The 18,179-nt window shown below is 36.5% G+C and overlaps 5 protein-coding genes across 5 annotated transcripts in view; all 5 read left to right on the top strand.

Moving 5' to 3' along the window:
• Window positions 1–18,179, top strand: part of LOC134816708 (serine/threonine-protein kinase Tao-like) — a 585,630-nt gene that overhangs the window by 2,729 nt on the left and 564,722 nt on the right. The gene's annotated exons all lie outside the window — the stretch shown is intronic.
• LOC134817022 (stress-induced-phosphoprotein 1-like) lies at window positions 779–2,964 on the top strand. The gene is made up of 7 exons (XM_063826094.1): window positions 779–1,040; window positions 1,166–1,354; window positions 1,495–1,597; window positions 1,858–1,978; window positions 2,114–2,303; window positions 2,641–2,706; window positions 2,927–2,964. Exons 1-7 carry the CDS (start codon window positions 854–856, stop codon window positions 2,962–2,964), a joined length of 894 nt encoding a protein of 297 aa, XP_063682164.1. The 5' UTR covers window positions 779–853.
• LOC134816688 (uncharacterized) lies at window positions 8,523–13,726 on the top strand. The gene is made up of 8 exons (XM_063825644.1): window positions 8,523–8,709; window positions 8,851–8,953; window positions 9,212–9,332; window positions 9,460–9,643; window positions 9,931–10,033; window positions 10,249–10,369; window positions 10,546–10,582; window positions 10,712–13,726. The coding sequence occupies exons 1-8, from the start codon at window positions 8,526–8,528 to the stop codon at window positions 13,312–13,314; spliced, it is 3,456 nt and encodes a 1,151-aa protein (XP_063681714.1). The 5' UTR covers window positions 8,523–8,525; the 3' UTR covers window positions 13,315–13,726.
• Window positions 13,942–17,670, top strand: LOC134816497 (integrator complex subunit 7-like). Its single transcript, XM_063825358.1, has 5 exons — window positions 13,942–14,154; window positions 14,354–14,851; window positions 15,211–15,364; window positions 15,536–15,696; window positions 15,927–17,670. The coding sequence occupies exons 1-5, from the start codon at window positions 13,948–13,950 to the stop codon at window positions 17,004–17,006; spliced, it is 2,100 nt and encodes a 699-aa protein (XP_063681428.1). The 5' UTR covers window positions 13,942–13,947; the 3' UTR covers window positions 17,007–17,670.
• Window positions 17,849–18,179, top strand: part of LOC134816701 (vacuolar protein sorting-associated protein 51 homolog) — a 28,792-nt gene continuing 28,461 nt past the window's right edge. Inside the window, exons 1-2 of the mRNA XM_063825661.1 lie at window positions 17,849–17,983; window positions 18,084–18,173. Of these exons, the coding sequence (XP_063681731.1) occupies window positions 17,849–17,983; window positions 18,084–18,173 (225 nt within the window). The remainder of the gene's footprint in view (window positions 17,984–18,083; window positions 18,174–18,179) is intronic.

Here is an 18,179-nt window from a genome sequence, read left to right on the forward strand (position 1 = left end):
GCTTTTATCCATTTCACCTCAAATTTGGAACTTATGTTCCTGACATAAATTTAAAAGTTTGTTATGTAACGATTGTTGTAATTTTGCTCCTAACTCTTTTTATGAGGTTAACCATTTTAAATTTTGTAAATTTTGTAATTCTCACTCATGGTTAACCTCATATCTCAGCTTTGGAGCAAGATATCATAAATCGTTACATAACAAAAACTCAAAATACCTTTAAGAACATTGTTGCCAAGTTACAAGGTTCTAAGTCATAAACTAAAAAAGAAGATAGATTTTGAACACAATTGCATTTAAAGTTTTCATTTACAATAGAATTACAGGTAAACCTCAAAATTCAACGCGCGATATCTTCAAATAGGAAACTTTGTTTTCGGTAAGGACAAAAGCATTTGAAAATTTAGATCGAGCTCTACAACATATCTCAAAATCTCAAAATTGACCTCGGACCCCCCCCTGTGGCCTTAAAAGAACAATGTTTCTTTTTTTAAACCCTTCAGCACTTTTGAAGAGTGAGATTGTAACTTTTTATGCTGACGTTATTTTAACTTTTATAACTTGATTTTTAATCTTGATTCAAAAATTGTATTTCTTTGAAAAACTCTGAATATTTAATATGCTGCATCCGTAGTTTAATTCTCAATAGCAACTTTCTCGGATACGGTTAGGTTCATTGATGCATTTGCAATCTACAAATTAATGTCTTCTAAAATGCTTTAAACTTAAAATCCCACTGGGTCGGGCGTTGTTTTGCATATTTGTATCTGGCTGCCGAAACATTTTATGACATTCAGAATACTGAAACTTTATAACATGATTAGATGATTGTTATATTGTGATCATTTTAGGTATGTCAAATTCGTTAACTCATACCGATCATGACATTACCGAACAAGATAGTAAGTTAGCAGCTGCAGAGAAAAAGAATCTGGGTAACATAGCTTTTAAAGAACTAAGTTTAGATGAGGCATTAACGCTTTATGATGAAGCTATAGCAATGGATCCTACACAGATGTCATTTTATAATAATAAAGGAGGTATAGTTCATAATATTCACAAATATTGTTTTTCTATGATTCTGCAATTTTATAAAATGTCTGCAAATCCTCTTATATTGATATGCTAATTATAACAAAAGTTTAAATATTATTATTTATTTTAGGTATGTCAAATACGTTAACTCATACCGATCATGACAATACCGAAGAGGATTGGAAGTTAGCAGCTGCAGAGAAAAAGAATCTGGGTAACATAGCTTTTAAAGAACAAAGGTTAGATGAGGCATTAACGCTTTACGATGAAGCTATAACCATGGATCCTACACAGATGTCATTTTATAATAATAAAGGAGGTATAGTTCATAATATTCACAAATATCGTTAATGTTAGCGTTTTTCTTTGCTGTTGGTTTTCTTTCATATTAATACTGATTTATGATCAAATATTTCCATTAAAAGTACTTATTAATATATGCTCACTTACCTATTTCAGCCGTTTATATTCATAAGAAGGAATTCTTGTTGGCTAAAAATGTTTGTTCTGATGCGCTTACAATTGGTCAAAGGTATGGTGGAAGCAGTGCTGACAAGGCTAGGTATAAAGTTTGATATTTAATAATTATGTTAGCCTTCGTTTATTTATAATCACTATTTTATGTGAAGGTTCACCTGGAATTTAGTAAAATTCCTAAATTTGCAATGCGTAGCTTTGGTGATTACTCCCGTTGCAATGCAAATGTGAACGTCCTTTATACAATGCGCCTATTACATGATAGTTTCACTGTTAATTGTTTCAATGGGTCACCAATTTTATTAATATTCGTTGTAGCCCGTTTTCATTCCAACACTTTTCTAGATCATTGGCTCGAATCGGAAAAGCGTGTCTACAAATGGGAGACATCTACAATGCAACATGGAAGTATGACGAAGCTCTCACAACATTGGAGACCGATTATGAGGCTGTGATGGTTGATAAAGTAATTAATAATTATTTACTAATACAACTTATTAACAAATTAATTAATGTTATCCTCTGTTCTACAAGTCTCTGGTGTCTTCTTGATTTAAAGTAATTTGGGATGTTCGGAAAGTAGCACTGTTTCTTATTTCAGGTAACACCCCAACCGGTTCCCTCGTCTAAAAACGTTAAAGTTGATGAGATTCAGAAACAAGCAGCCGTCAAGAAGAAAGAGCTGGGCAACAAAGCCTATCAGAAGGGGCAATACGACAAGGCTTTAGCTTTGTATAATGAGGCGATAGAACTGGATCCTACACAAATATCTTTCTACAACAATAAAGGAGGTGAACATTTAAAGCAACTTTTTGTGTGTTCGTCATGTTTTAATGTTCCTTACTTCACGAAATATTGGGCCAAATAACAGACATACTGCACCGCTTGACAGATTGGTAGAATATGCTTACAAAATTGCTTAAACATAAAATTAAAGGCGTTTATCTTAAAGCCTGGAGGGCTGGAAAGGAGCTAAAATATGTACAATGTTCTGTCTGTCACAAAGAAGTCACCCATTTCTGACTTTCATTCGAGAAATACGGAAACGATTGACGAATTTTACTTTATTTAGTTTGATTCGATAGGTATTGTTCATTTGTTCTGTATTAAAAACTGACAAAATTTCAGCTGTGTACATACAAAGAAAAGATTTTATATCTTCCAAAAATGTTTGCCTTGAGGCTGTTAGAATTGGTGATCAATATTTTGCATGTGCCAAAGAAAAAATGAGGTACAAATTAAATAACATGGGTTGATCCAGTAATTTGAAGTGCATTGGCAGCATGGCAGCATTGACAGCATGGCATGGTAAATGATGATTCTTCACCAGAGATTGTTTTGAAAATATTTGTATTAAATTGAATCATGGACAATCACCACTGTTAACCCTGATTCTCACTTTTAACTCTCTTAGAGCCCTTTCTCGAATTGGTAAAGCTGAACGAGAGTTAGGAAGTATTTACAATTCTATGTGGAATTACGAAAAAGCTCTTTCAATGTACTCGGATGAAGTACTCGCCACTGAATTAGATAAGGTATTCATTATTACATGATAATGATTTAGAATTAGAATTAGATTTAGAATTAAATTTACACAGCAATACAATAAGGATAAAAATAATTTAAAGAAGCTTCAAACTGCTGTGCAGGACATTTAAATTATTTATTGTATTTCCGTGTCGTAAGCTTGTTACCGAGTGGCAAACATTTATTGGTACACATTCGTTTTATGTTAAGAAATCGTTGTAGTACAATAGAATTTTAAAAAAGCTCGAATCATTACAATGTTCGGTGACGAAACTAATTCAGGTTTATTCTGAAGTCAAAGAAGCTCTTCTTCGAACAGGTAGGAACTGTGCAGTTGACCAGCCTTCTCATTATGATCTGGATTTATATTTTGAATTCTGTTTAACAGAACCCCCAATATTTTACAGGGCAGGGGGTCATTATGAAATTTCTCTTCAAATTGATTTTATAGTTGTTTCTGATAGAGGTGAGTGATATTTATCAGCTGCTTTTGATCCCATGAAAAAATATTGTTCCTAGCCGAAATTATTGCCGGTCAAAGGTCAGCGCTTATAATATGTAATTGTATTGCGCTCGCCCTGAAAATCGAGTATAAAAATCTATCTTCTCCAACATTTTGTGAGCAATCACCTTGAAACTTGTAGGATATGGTCTATGAACCATTTAGAAGATTCTGGTGTATCAGAATTTTAAGATAAAAAGGTTTTTACTCGATTTTGAAAATCTTGGACCTCGTTGTTTGACGATTATTTCATGTCCAAGATTTTCAAAATCGAATTAAAAACTTTCTAGACCCCCCTGCCCCCTGGCCTTGAGGCCTAAGAATTATGATTTTTTCCCGATCCATGACTCAAAGTGCCGGAGGCACAAAACAGTCAAGGACAAGGGTTAGCGAGTGAGGTTTTTTGTATATGGTAGCTTGCGACCGTGCGTGCGTACGTGCCCTCGCCCCCAGTTATCGCCCACGTTTGTGCCTGCGCAAAGTTATTTTGCGCGATAATCTGAATTAAACTATTGTTGGCGGCGGCGCTGAACTGTCTAAGTACATTGTTAATTTCACCATGTACGCATCCCGCTAGGGACTAATTGATAGCAGATTATTATTATTTTGAGTTAGTATTTCTATTTTGCACAGATTCGTGTCAGGTTGCATAAACAATAAACATATGGTTACATAGAAATATACACGCTTTTCAAATTCAAAATGGAATTATATTAACTGGGCGGCGCTCGGCCTGTCACTCCGCCGTATCTGCATGCTTATAAACAGTAAAGACTGGGGTCCCCAGGTGGTATGGAATATGATAAAATACGCCATCACGGATCGGGAAATTGAGCGGCCATCCAAAAAAGAAAAGCGGCCGCATTTCTTGTAAGATTATATATTATTATCAATTGCTTGATTAACAGATTAGAAGCTTTTAACTCGGACTTATTACTTCAGACGATTTATCAAAAGAAAAGATTGCTGCAACTGGTGAAATGATCTCAAGAATTTATATTGACCGCAAGATGACATACACTACTAAATATGAGAATCCGGTCATGCTCCCCCAAGCACCTCAACAGACATTTGTTGATGCCTTTACTGAAGAAGACACTTCAAAGAAGTGTCTAAAGCACAAGGACCAACAGGTCCAATACACAGCGGAAGTTGACCTATACAACGCACTTGAGACCTTAATGAGTAAAAGAAAGATAATTGTCCTTCATAATTTCAAATTTACAAAAGAGCAAGCTGAGTTGTTTGCCCGCTCGGGAGGCACGTCTGGAGAGCATGATTTTGTGGTCATTGTCAGAGGTTATGCTGTTATTTTATTTGAAGTTAAATCTCCCATGAAGATCAATAAGAAGGTCTTTAAAAGAAATCTAGACGATTCTAAAAAACAACTTGAGAGAGCTCAAAATCTTGTCCACAATATCTGCGGTAGCTTGGGAGTAACTTTGGGAAAGGATAATGTTTTCAAATACACTGTTTTTCCAAGAATAAGCAAAGTAGACGTAGCCAAGTTTATTCCAGAAAATGCAACTAATAATATTCTGTTTCAAGAGAATATACAGAACTTTAGTCGATGGTGGTTAAACAATATTATGTCTCAGTTTGTAGACCGGTCCATGGCTAGTCAAAATAAAACAAGAGGAATGCAGATCATTGAAGCTTCTTTAGTTGGAATTTGGTGTATCGACCAAAATAACAAATGTGATATTGATATCTGCAGTTTGGGATACTGTATCAATCAAATTGATAAGTATTTAAAATCCGCTGAAATTTCACAAAATATCAACAGTCCAGTTACCAAGAGTGTAAAGGTTAGCCCTGACATTTTTAAGAACTATCTTGGCATCAATTGTCTCACTGATGAACAATTGGAGATATTCCATGATGATATGACAAGTCAATTTATAACAGGGGCTGCTGGAACCGGTAAAACTCTTCTGTTATTCGGAAGAGTCATACAACTCTTTCTGAAACCATCTAATGACGAGCAGGCAAAAAAGAAAACGCTGTTCATTACGGGAACTATGGATTTAGCACCTATTGAGGATCTGTTCCAGAAAGTTGGAATGAAATGTAAAACATCGCACAAAGTAACTGGTGGACACACATCAAGATTTGGTAAGCTGCTCTTGGTGAAGAATGAATCATTTTTTCAGGCCCTCTACAATTCTGATGCAAATGTTGACATTTTCATTTTGCATCAAACAGCTTTGAAGGATGAGAGTTTATGGCCGAAATGTTTTCACCAGAGCTCAACTAAAAATGATATTCTCACAAATTTAGTTCAATATTTGAATTACCACACATTTGTTGATGATCTCCATAACTACTGGGACAAATTTCTGGTTTCCTATATCAATAGCAGTCACGATTTTAGCTATTGCAACTCTTTTGCTCTGAAACTGGTTTCCAACTTAAGAACTGAGATGAAAAAGAGAATTGATGGAGTAAAAAGCCCAGCTTACTTTTGGATCGTCTTTGACATGAATCAGATGGCTTTCTCGATGGAAGATAGTGCCGAAAGTCCCAGAGAAAAAACAATTCACAAGCTTGGATTATTGCTTCGCTACAATAGAGATCTTGATGCTGCCTTAAAGAAAGAGCTTGGGCAGGACCAGGGTATATTTCGATGTCTTTCTAGAAATATCCGAAATACTGTCGACATTAGTTGCAGCATTGAAAATGCTCGTATGCATTATTCCAATGCCTTAACCAACTTTCAGTTACCCGGAAAACAATTGGGTAAATATGCAGAGAAATACAAGGTGTTTAAAAACCCAGGGCATCACATTCTAGGGCCAAAACCACGATTCATATTGATCAAAAACTCTAAGGAACAGGAAGAAATTGTGCATAGAGTGATTTGCGATGAGCTGAATAAATTGCTTGAATTAGGTGACAACCTTTGTCCTAACGATGTTGCGATAATAATGGATTCGTGCACTCCGACAGAAATAATAGATGTCATGGACGAAAGATTTGAAATGCCAGCAAATCGGATGATGAACTTTGGTGAAAAATTGTTCAATGAAGTTACAATAAGGAGGGTCAGTGATCCTCAAAAAAAATAAAAAAAAAAAAAAAAAAAAAAAAAAAAAAAAAAAAATAAAAAAAAAAAAACAAAAAAAAAAAAAAAAAAAAAAATTAAAAAAAAAAAAAAAAAAAAAAAAAAAGGAGGGTCAGTGATCGAGATTCTGTGCAAGCATCTGAATGGAAGGCGGTTCTTTTTGTCGCGGAATTACAAGAATTTTTAGGGCCAAATCTTCATAATAATCTTCGATCTGCAGTTGATGGGGATGCAACTCTTTTAGAATCAATCTTGACCCTTTATACATCGACCCTGTACATACCTCTAAGCAGAGCTAGGGTCTATCTTATTGTGATAGGGAAACTAGGTGGTATAGAGCGGGCAAATTTAGCAAATGAATATGATCGTTTGCTGGAGTTTAATAACAATAAAAAAGATCCAAAGTTTCTTCAATTTTGTCTGAAACGTTTGTCGGAAAAGAAAAAAGAAATGGGTTCAATTTCGAAGGATGAACGCAAGATGTTTATAAATGAAGAATACGAATATTTTAAGAGGAGTGACTTTGTCTATCGTGAAGTAGATATATATAGAACCCTGGAGACCAAACCAAAGTCTGATGGTATTTGGTTCGACCCGATGAGTCGTTGAGTTGGGGTCAGTATATAGTAACATTGTATAGGGACTAGGGTGGAACATTACTTATTATGCCAGAGTCCTTCAATCGCTGGTTCTGCAGTGAGGAGCTCATGGTTTGTGTCACGTGTCGACGTGATGACCCTGACTTATTGTCGATTCTGGGTCACCATGTACTCATTATCAACAAGTAATCACCTTTTAATACTTTTATAATACTTTTAAAAACATTTTGTTATAATGCTTGATTGTGTACCTATAAATTGATTCATTTTTACCTTCATTATCTGTGTTTTAACCCCAAAATAATTATAGTAACAATTTTTATTATATGAGAAATTTTAAGAACATTTTGTTATAATACTTGATTGTGTGCCTATATACAGGGTGGGCCAAAAGTCAGTACCCATACGTTGGCCTTTATAGCTCAGTCACTGAGTGCCCAATTTAAATACTTCCTTCTGGTATGACTTAGTACCACCACTGGTTCGAAGAATTTGTCAACTCGAAAAATATTCGTGTTCATTTTTTTCAAATGGAGGTTCATTTTCACATTTATTTGATAGTTTGGATAGTCGGATCAAGCTAAATGTTATTGAATTGTGTTTGGCCATTCGAATTACGTTTGTCCTGAAAGAATTAGAACTGTAGCTTCTCAGATGACCGAGATATGAAGCATAACGAGTTTATTCATTACGTGTGATCAGGTGATTGGTTTACCTAATCACGTGATAAGGTGACCCCGTTAACTACCCCGTTAAACATTATGGGAATTGTTAAGGGTGCCCAATTAAGGTGTTGTGTCACGGTGTCACATAATCACCCAGTCAATTTTGTTAACAAGATACAGAAAATGCTTGATAACTTCGTCATTTCTAATCCGTTTTGCCTCATGTTTTCAGATCATATGCAACATTTGATAATCTAACGTCTCTGAAAAAATTAGGCGTTCAGCATGTTCAGAGAAAACGATATAGGTGTTTTAATATTGAATGGGCGTGGTATAAAATATACGAATTTTCAAATTTTGACGACGGAATCCTCGAACCATTAAGTACAGTATGCCATCTGCAAGGCAACAGCTCTCAAATATAACACACGGCGGAGCTATTAAGGCCAACGTATGGGTACTGACTTTTGGCCCACCCTGTATTATTGAATGAATTTTATCTTCATTATCTGTGTTTTAACCCAAAATAATTATAGTAGGTAACTGTTTCATGTTTAGTTTTTCTATGATTCTGCAATTTTATAAAATGTCTACAAATCCTCCTATATTGATATGCTAATAACAAAAGTTTATATATATTATTATTTATTTTAGGTATGTCAAATTCGTTGATTCATACCGACGACAATACCGAACAAGATAGGAAGTTAGCAGCAGCAGAGAAAAAGAATCTGGGTAACATAGCTTTTAAAGAACAAAGGTTAGATGAGGCATTAACGCTTTATGATGAAGCTATAGCCATGGATCCTACACAGATGTCATTTTATAACAATAAAGGAGGTATACTATTCAGTATTGTTAGCAAATTTTTATTTACTGTTAGCCTTCTTTCATCAATACAGTGCTAAATAACATCGTTCATTTTTGTGATCAAATATTTCCATTAACAGCACTTATTATATGCTCACTTACTTATTTCAGCTGTTTATATTCATAAGAAGAAATTCTTGTTGGCTAAAAATGTTTGTTCTAATGCTCTAACGATTGGTCAAAAGTATGGTGGAAGCAGTGCTGACAAGGCTAGGTATAAATTTTGATAAATAATAATCATGTTAGCCTTCGTTTATTTGTAATCACTATTTTATGTGAAGGTTCATCTGGAATTTAGTGAAATTCCCAAATTTGCAATGCGTAGCTTAGGTGATTACTCCCGCTGCAATGCAAATGTGAACGTCCATTTTTATGCGCCTATTACATGATAGTTTCACTGTTAATTGTTTTAATGGGTCACCAATTTTATTAATATTCGTTGTAGCCCGTTTTCATTCCAACACTTTTCTAGATCATTGGCTCGAATCGGAAAAGCGTGTCTACAAATGGGAGACATCTACAATGCAACATGGAAGTATGACGAAGCTCTCACAACATTGGAGACCGATTATGAGGCTGTGATGGTTGATAAAGTAATTATTTACCAATACATCTTATTAACTAAATAATTAATGGTATTCTCTGTTATATAAGTCTCTGGTGTCTTCCTGATTTACAATAGTTTGGATGTTTTGAAAGTAGCACTGTTTCTTATTTCAGGTAACACCCCAACCGGTTCCCTCCACTAAAAACGTTGATGAGATTCAGAAACAAGCAGCCGTCAAGAAGAAAGAGCTGGGCAACAAAGCCTATCAGAAGGGGCAATACGACGAGGCTTTAGTTTTGTATAATGAGGCGATAGAACTGGATCATACACAAATATCTTTCTACAACAATAAAGGAGGTGAACATTTAAAGCAACTTTATGTATGTCTGTCATGTTTTAATGTTCCTTCCATCACGAAATATTGGGCCATAACTGAGATACTGCACCGCTTGACAGATTGGTAGAATAGAATTGGCTAGAGGACTGGAAATGAGCTAAAAGGGGTAAAAGCTATACAATGTTCTGTCTGTCACAAAGAAGTCGCCCATTTCTGGCTTTCATTTGAGAAACACCGAAACGATTGACGAATTTAACTTGAATAGTTTGATTCAATTGGTATCGTTCTGTATTAAAACATACTTCAGCTGTGTACATACAAAGAAAAGATTTCTCATCGGCAAAAAATGTTTGCCTTGAGGCTGTTAGAATTGGAGATCAATATTTTGCATGTGCCAAGGAAAAAATGAGGTACAAATTAAACAACATGGGTATAAGGTTAATCCAGTGATTTGAAGAGCATTGGCAGCACTGACAGCATGGCAGTATTGACAGCATTGGCAGCATAGCAGCATGGCATGGTGAATGATGATTTTAACCAGAGCTTTTTTGAAAAGATGTTTATTTTTGAACAATTGTTAGAGCCATTCACATTACTGCTGTTAACCCTGATCCTCACTTTTAAGAGCCCTTTCTCGAATTGGTAAAGCTGAACGAGAGTTAGGAAGTATTTACAATTCTATGTGGAATTACGAAAAAGCTCTTTCGACGTACTCGGATAAAGTACTCGCCAACGAATTAGATAAGGTATTAATTATTACATAGTGATTTAAATTGTTTATTGTATTTCCGTGTCGTAACCTTGTTACCGAGTGACAAACATTTATTAGCACATATGAGTTTTATGTTAAGAAATCGTTTTTGTACAACAGAATTAGAAAAAGCTCGAATCATTACATTGTGTGGTGACGGAACTTATTCAGGTTTATTCTGAAGTCAAAGAAGCTCTTCTTCGAACAGGTAGGAACTATTCAGTTGATCAACCTTTATATTTTGAATTCCGTACAACAGAACCCCCAATATTTTACATCTTGTTTGTTGTTGTTGATTAGCAGATTAGAAGTTTTTAATTCGGACTAATTATTTCAGACGATTTATCAAAAGAAAAGATTGCTGCTACTGGTGAAATGATCTCAAGAGTTTATATCGACCGCAAGATGACATACACTACTAAATATGAGAATCCGGTCATGCTCCCCCAAGCACCTCAACAGACATTTGTTGATGCCTTTACTGAAGAAGACACTTCGGGGAAAAGTTTGAAGCACAAGGACCAACAGGTCCAATACACAGCTGAAGTTGACCTATACAACACACTTGAGAACTTAATTAGTAAACGAAAGATAATTGTCCTTCATAATTTCAAATTTACAAAAGAGCAAGCTGAGTTGTATGCTAGCTCAGGAGGCACGTCTGGAGAGCATGATTTTGTGGTCATTGTCAGAGGTTATGCTGTTATTTTATTTGAAGTTAAATCTCCCATGAAGATCAATAAGAAGGTCTTTAAACGAAATCTAGACGATTCTCGAAAACAACTCGAGAGAGTTCAAACACTTGTCCACAATATCTGCAGTAGCTGGGGAGTATCTTTGGGAAAGGAGAATGTTTTCAAATACACTGTTTTTCCAAGAATAAGCAAAGTAGATGTAGCCGAATTTCTTCCGGAAAATGCAATTAACAATATTATATTTCAAGAGAATATACAGAACTTTAGTCGATGGTGGTTAAACAACATTATGTATCAGTTGGTTGACCGGTCCATGGCTAGTCAAAATAAAACAAGAGAAATGCAGATCATTGAAGCTTCTTTAGTTGGGATTTGGTGTATCGACCAAAATAACAAGTGTGTTATTGATATCTGCAGTTTGGGATACTGTATCAATCAAATTGATAAGGCTTTAAAATCTGCTGACATTTCACAAAATATCAAAAATCCAGTTACCAAGAGTGTAAAGGTTAGCCCAGACATCTTTAAGAACTATCTTGGCATCAATTGTCTCACTGATGAACAAAAGGAGATTTTCCATGATGATGTGACGAGTCAATTTATAACAGGAGCTGCTGGAACAGGAAAAACTCTTCTGTTATTCGGAAAAGCCATACAACTCTTTCTGAAACCATCTAATGACGAGCAGGCAAAAAAGAAAATGCTGTTCATAACGGGAACTATGGATTTAGCACATATTGAGGATCTGTTCCAGAAAGTTGGAATGAAATGTATAACATCGCACAAAGTAAATGGTGGACACACATCAAGATTTGGTAAGCTGTTCTTGGTGAAGAATGAATCATTTTTTCATGCCCTCTTCGATTCTGATGCAATTTTTGACATTTTCATTTTGCATCAAACAGCTTTGAAGGATGAGAGTTTATGGCCGAAATGTTTTCACCAGAGCTTAACTAAAAATGATATCCTCACAAATTTAGCTCAATATTTGAATTACCACACATTTGTTGATGATATTCATAACTACTGGGACAAATTTCTGGTTACATATATCAATAGCAGTTATGAATTAGGCTACAGCAACACTTTTGCTCTGAAATTGGTTTCCAACCTAAGATCCGATATGAAAAATAGAATTGAGGGGCAAAAGAGCTCAGCTTACTTTTGGATCGCATTTGACATGAATCAGATGGCTTTCTCGATAGATGAAAGCCACGGCGGTTCCGTGACAATATTCATACAGAAGCTTAGATTATTGCTCCGCTACAACAGAGATCTTGATGTTGCCTTAAAGAAAGAGCTTGGGCAGAACCAGGGCATATTTCGATGTATTTCTAGAAATATCAGAAATTCTGTCAGCATAAGTTGCAGCATTGAAAATGCTCGAATGCATTATTCCAATACTATAACCAACTTTCAGTTGCCTGGAAAAGAATTTAGTAAATATGCAAAGAAATACAAGGTGTTTAAAAACCCAGGGCATCACATTCAAGGGCCAAAACCACGATTTATTTTGGTTGGAAACTCAAAAGAACAGGAAAAGATTGTGCATAGGGTGATTCGTGATGAGCTGAATAAATTACTTGAATTAGGTGATAACCTTTGTCCAAACGATGTTGCGATAATAATGGATTCGTGCACTCCGACAGTAATGATAAATGCCATGGAGAGATTTGAAATGCCAACACATGCGATGATGAATTTTAGTGAAAAATTGTTCAATGAAGTTACAATAAGGAGGGTCAGTGATCGAGATTCTGTGCAAGCATCTGAATGGAAGGCGGTTATTCTTGTCGCTGAATTACATGAATTTTTAGGGCCAAACCATGCCCTTTATAATAATCTTCGATCTGCAGTTGATGGGGATGCAACTCTTTTAGAATCAATTTTGACCCTTTATACCTCTACCTTGTACATACCTCTAAGCAGAGCTAGGGTCTATCTTATTGTGATAGGAAAACTAGGTGGTTTCGAGCGGTCAGTTCTGGCAAATGAAGTAGATCTTTTGGTGGAGTATAATAAGAAAGGAAACCATCCAGAGTTTCTTAAATATTATCGGAAAGGCATGTCGGCAAGGGAAAAAGAAATGGGTTCAATGTCTAAGGATAAACGTATGATGTTCATAAATGAAGAATACGAGTACTTAAAAAGGAGTGACTTTGTCTATCGCGAGGTAGACATGGATAGAACCCTGGAGACCAAACCAAAGTCCGGTGGTATTTGGTTCAACCCGATGAGTCGTTGAGTTGGGGGTCAGCCATGTTAGACAACATGGTTCGTGCAGGGTGGCCCAAATTTACTGGGTCATTAAGTGGCTGATTTTACAGTGAGGAGCTTACGATTTGTGTCACGTGATGATCCTGACTTATTGTTAATTCTGGGTCATGTACTCATTGTCAACAAGTAATCACCTTTTTATAGAAATTTGTGAACATTTTGTTAAGTTCCTTGAATGTGTAACTACAAATTTATTAAACTGATTTTTATCTTTTAATTATTAGTTATGTTTAACCCAAAATAATTAATAATAAGTCAACTATTTTATGGTTAATTTTTCTATGATAGTGCAATTTCATAAACCGTATAATTTATCAATTCTCCTATATTGATATGCTAATATTAATAACAAAACTTTAAATATTTCACTAATATTCTTAACTTGTTGTTTGTGCTTTGATTTTAATAATTCATAGCCGTAGTCCTTGAAAAGTTCAATAATCTGTGACCATATGAACTGAATTAGCACAAAATAATTTCAATGTATGATAATGTTTTCCTACCATCGGTTAAGTTCACTGATTCGGCTTCAAAATCAATCGATTAAAAAACTATCCACGTAATTGAATATTATACAAACCAACTAATCAATCATTGCAGTATGGAGACTAGTGGATGGCAGAAAGTGAACCAAGTTCTTGGTAGTCTGAGAACCGGGAAGATAGGAGATCAATGTGAGACAATAGTAAAGTTACCCTCTGTTTTTGAAGAGTACCCCTTCCCCATCCTCATTGATGCTGTATTCCTCAAACTCGGAGAACTATTCAGGGAATGCAACAATAACTTCATCAGATTCTGTATCTTGAAGGTAATACACATTTAATGTTTCAATTTCATATTTTATTTCGAAATAAACACATTATTTCGAAATAAACACATTTCGAAATAAACACATTGGAATGGTGAACAATGGTGAACAATGGTGAACAATAGTGAAAAATGTTGAATGATTTTTATGGTGAATCGAGTTTCCAAACTTTAAAATTTCACCAATTTCTCACCCCCAGGTAATCCTCAGCACAGCACAACACCACAACAAGATTTCAGGTAAAGACATCTTCCTGCGTCCTGTTCTCTCTGTTATCCACAGTAACGACGCTGTAGCGCGCTCCATCACCCTCCGTGTGTTGGGTGTCTCTGCTGGTCTCTTCCCTGAGAAGAAGAACGTGCTGCACGCTATAGTCCGAGGGTTAGACTCACATATGGAGCTGGAGCGGGATGCTGCTCTTTTTGCTTGTAAACAGTACGCTGCTATGTCACAGGATGTTTCTAAAACTGTAGTCCCTAAACTAGAGTCGCTACTCACCAGTCTATCGACCACAGAGACCCTCAAAATAAAGATTCTAGACGTGTTCCAGTCCATGGACTACGATCTTGAAACTTCATACCAAGTCAGGAACCTTTGCTTGAAACTCCTGGAAGACCAAGCAACAGAGCGGGTTACAGACGGGTGTCTGAAGGCTCTGACTCAGATGATGCTGTCAACTCTCTCCTCACCCCGCGAGGTTATGGATCATGTGTTTTGAAAATTGTGTGTATTTCATTGTTTATTATAGTTCAAACCAGGGACAAAAGGAAATCGCGGCATGTACGGAATCGCGATTTTCCCCATTATTTGTGACAAATTTTATGTATAGTTTAATGTATAGTCTGTTAAAATTCGCGGTATCGCGAATTTTGGCCAAAATAATCGCGAAAACCTTTTGTCCCTGATTCAAACATATTGGTAGCTATGGACCATTTCTGTAACCTATGTATTGTGCTCTGCCAATTTCAACACTTGATTTGAATGTGCTCTGCTAATGGCATCACTTGATTTAACTGAATGTTTATATTGTTTGAATGACCTTTTTATCTTCTAAAGGTTATAGACCTGCTGCTGAGCACAGCTGAGGGGGAGATGAGGAAGGGAGTGCGGTGTTCAGCGTTTAAATGTTTAGAGGAGATAGCTGGTGCTCAACCAGAGCTGCTGAATCAGGAGGACGTTGGGAGACTTGTGGAACTTACTGGTGATAGTGGTCAGTTCGGTCATTTTGGTCGTTTCGTTCCGGCCATTTATTGTGTACCAGATTTATCGTTTTGTGTCCTCTTGACAAAATATTCGGCTGCTTTGCTCTTTTAATCTGTTTTAGCTTTGATACTTGTCCTCTAACTCAAAATATATCATTTTAGCTTCATCTACTCCTCAGGAGGAGAGATCCTGTGTAAGATTAGCTTGTCTCCAGCCAAGCAGCTCCTGACCCCCTCCACCCTAGACACCCTATTCTGTAAACTAGGAACTGCTCCCCTAGCCAGCTCAGTTGCTATCTACCAGATATGTGCTACTCTTATGCCTACTCAGCACTCTCAGGTTCATATCTTTACATACAGCAGGGTGTCATAGTTATTGGCTTGCGGGTAGGCAATTTTACCTAACCTAACATATTATGATGAGTTATTTATAGCTCATGTAGTATTAGTATTTAATCATTGGAGTATCATTAATCGATCATCAAGATCTAGGTCATAATGCAATGTATATTGTATAATCTTACACAACATCTAAAGGTATATTTCACCCTGTTATATCGGCTATTTCAGATCTACTTCTACCCGTTGCTAGTACGCACAATAAACTCTCAAGACACAAAGTTAGTGCGGCGACTCCTCTTCTCCTTCTCCAAACAAGAATGTGTTAATACCAGCCTCCTCTTCACTCTCCTCTCCACCTCATCCATGGAGATATTCATTGAGCTGTGTTACTGTCTCTCCTCCTTAAAGAGAAGTGTGGTACTGCAGGCTGACCAAGTAGCTGGCATTCTTGGCTCGTGTGATTTGAAGAAGGGTTGTTACTTTGTTAAGTTGGTGACAGTACTGTATAGTCAGTGTGATGAGGAGCTGAGGGGAGTTATAACAGAACAAGTTGTGTTATTTGTAGACAGGTTAGCGGTTGAGGGGAGACAGTGGGGCATGTATTGTATTATGAGAGTTGCAATGTGCCATGGTGTGTATGAGGTAGCACTGAAGATCATCAGGTTGCTGCACGATTATCTGATTCACCCGTATTCCCAGAACTTTTTTAAGAGTCTGGATCTGGTCTGCAGTGCGGAGTTAGCGAGTGAGTTAAGACAGTCTATTTCACTGTACGATTCAGCACTGTTAAATGTGAAATGTTGTCAGAACTCCGCGCTGACTCACTTTCAGACTGATCTAATTTCTCTCAGACTGAGAGTTCTCAAGATCTACCTCCAGTTGGTAAACCTGAGTAATATTGCGAAGATGAACATGGTAGATGATACAGCTGGCTTTGCGCCAACCCTGCGTTTTATTGCTCGTCAAGTTTCTGATCTTATAGACGGAGCAAGAGAGCTGGAATCTAGAATGATCGACGCTAAACCATGTGACAATCTAAAGGAATTCCTCCTGATTTGCAACATTCTGACGGTCCTGTGTACTGGAGAAACACAAAATATGCCAGTTATTTCGAGACATTCCGATATTTCGACCCAACTCTCCAAAACTCTATCAGTAATCAAAGAATCCCCCGAAGCACTATCCTCGATATCCTTCATCAAACAAACCACCTGCCAACCTCATATCACACCGGTTCACTTTACCCTACTTCTACTTCGTTCAAGAACAAAACACAAGCATCTCACTCGCAACCAGTCCTGCAATTGATCAAGGTATAATCAAGATAGCGGGAGGGTGTAACCTGCTATTAACAGTTGAAGCAGTGGTCAGGGGGAACAGTTCGCGGATAAAGAACATGCTGGTAAGCGTCACGTGTGATAAAGCTGCTTCCTCAGCTAAAGGAACTGTGAAGGAGGACGGTGGTAGTAGTTTAGTGTGTAATAGAGAGGTCCCGCTCGTTAAAGGGTATTTGAAGTTGGAGTTGAGTGTGGATGTTCAGTCGTTTGCTGATGTTTATACGATAAATGCGAAGGCTGTTGATTTTGATGATGCGCTGTGGAATGTGGGGTCTACTGTTAGGTTTAGAGTAAAGTGTGATGATAGTGTTTTGAGTAAATCTCAAATGGCTAAAGCTTATGTTTAGGATTTAGATTTAGGTATTGATTTACCTAGGTATTGATGTTGACTTAAATTTAATTCATATAATAATGAGATTCCTATGTTTATCCTTTTTAAAGATGTAACTTATCAATTTTCCGGTTTTTATTGCTAAAGCCTACAATATTACATTGCATATCTATCTTTAACTCTATTACAATCCTCTTGAACTTGTTTATAGCACCAAACGCGTGCCATCTCAATATGTGGCAAATTTGACATCATATTACTGCACGCGCGCTGACAAAATTATAGTCTTAATATCTTAACACGTATGTTCCTTGTGTATACTTTGTAGAATTTTAAGAAATGTGGCAGACACTAAACCTGAACGACAGAAGGTTCTGTATTGACCATTGACTTCGACGTGATCGTGTTACATATTTTATACCATATATTATCTAAAAATAGCCGCTGTTTTCACAAAACTTACATATCTACTCACACTAAGGATGTCTGAAGCAGGTGTCCCGAAGAAAAGAAATAGAAACAGATTGAAAGAATTTTACGGAACTAAAAAAGAAGACAATGTGGATAAGACGACAGATATTAACAGTGACCAGTTCCACTCTGATGTGTACATGAAAGTAAGAACTTCCAAGAGTTACCATTTGTGGCCGTTTTCTTGTATTCAAGTTGTATGAGTTAATTTTAAAAGGCGTACTAAAATAACTATTCTATTATTAGGATTTGTTGGGTAAGAAGCGTCTACACGAGCTCCTGGGATCCCAAACTACCCTACTGAAGGAGATACGGACTCTGGATAGTGAGATGCAGGTATTG

Source organism: Bolinopsis microptera, chromosome 6 (assembly GCF_026151205.1).
Source record: "Bolinopsis microptera isolate Bmic1 chromosome 6, MBARI_Bmic_1.0, whole genome shotgun sequence".
NCBI lineage: Eukaryota > Metazoa > Ctenophora > Tentaculata > Lobata > Bolinopsidae > Bolinopsis > Bolinopsis microptera.

What these genes read in the sequence shown, in the direction of transcription:
- LOC134817022 (XM_063826094.1), top strand. Translation starts at nt 854, where the DNA reads ATGTCAAATTCGTTAACTCATACCGATCATGACATTACCGAACAAGAT. An exon ending in AGGCTGTGATGGTTGATAAA is followed by an intron (nt 1,979 to 2,113) that starts GTAATTAATAAT and finishes TTCTTATTTCAG; the next exon opens with GTAACACCCCAACCGGTTCC. An exon ending in TTTCTACAACAATAAAGGAG is followed by an intron (nt 2,304 to 2,640) that starts GTGAACATTTAA and finishes ACAAAATTTCAG; the next exon opens with CTGTGTACATACAAAGAAAA.
- LOC134816497 (XM_063825358.1), top strand. Translation starts at nt 13,948, where the DNA reads ATGGAGACTAGTGGATGGCAGAAAGTGAACCAAGTTCTTGGTAGTCTG. An exon ending in TCAGATTCTGTATCTTGAAG is followed by an intron (nt 14,155 to 14,353) that starts GTAATACACATT and finishes TCTCACCCCCAG; the next exon opens with GTAATCCTCAGCACAGCACA. An exon ending in GGAACTTACTGGTGATAGTG is followed by an intron (nt 15,365 to 15,535) that starts GTCAGTTCGGTC and finishes TCTACTCCTCAG; the next exon opens with GAGGAGAGATCCTGTGTAAG.
- LOC134816688 (XM_063825644.1), top strand. Translation starts at nt 8,526, where the DNA reads ATGTCAAATTCGTTGATTCATACCGACGACAATACCGAACAAGATAGG. An exon ending in ATTTTATAACAATAAAGGAG is followed by an intron (nt 8,710 to 8,850) that starts GTATACTATTCA and finishes TACTTATTTCAG; the next exon opens with CTGTTTATATTCATAAGAAG. An exon ending in AGGCTGTGATGGTTGATAAA is followed by an intron (nt 9,333 to 9,459) that starts GTAATTATTTAC and finishes TTCTTATTTCAG; the next exon opens with GTAACACCCCAACCGGTTCC.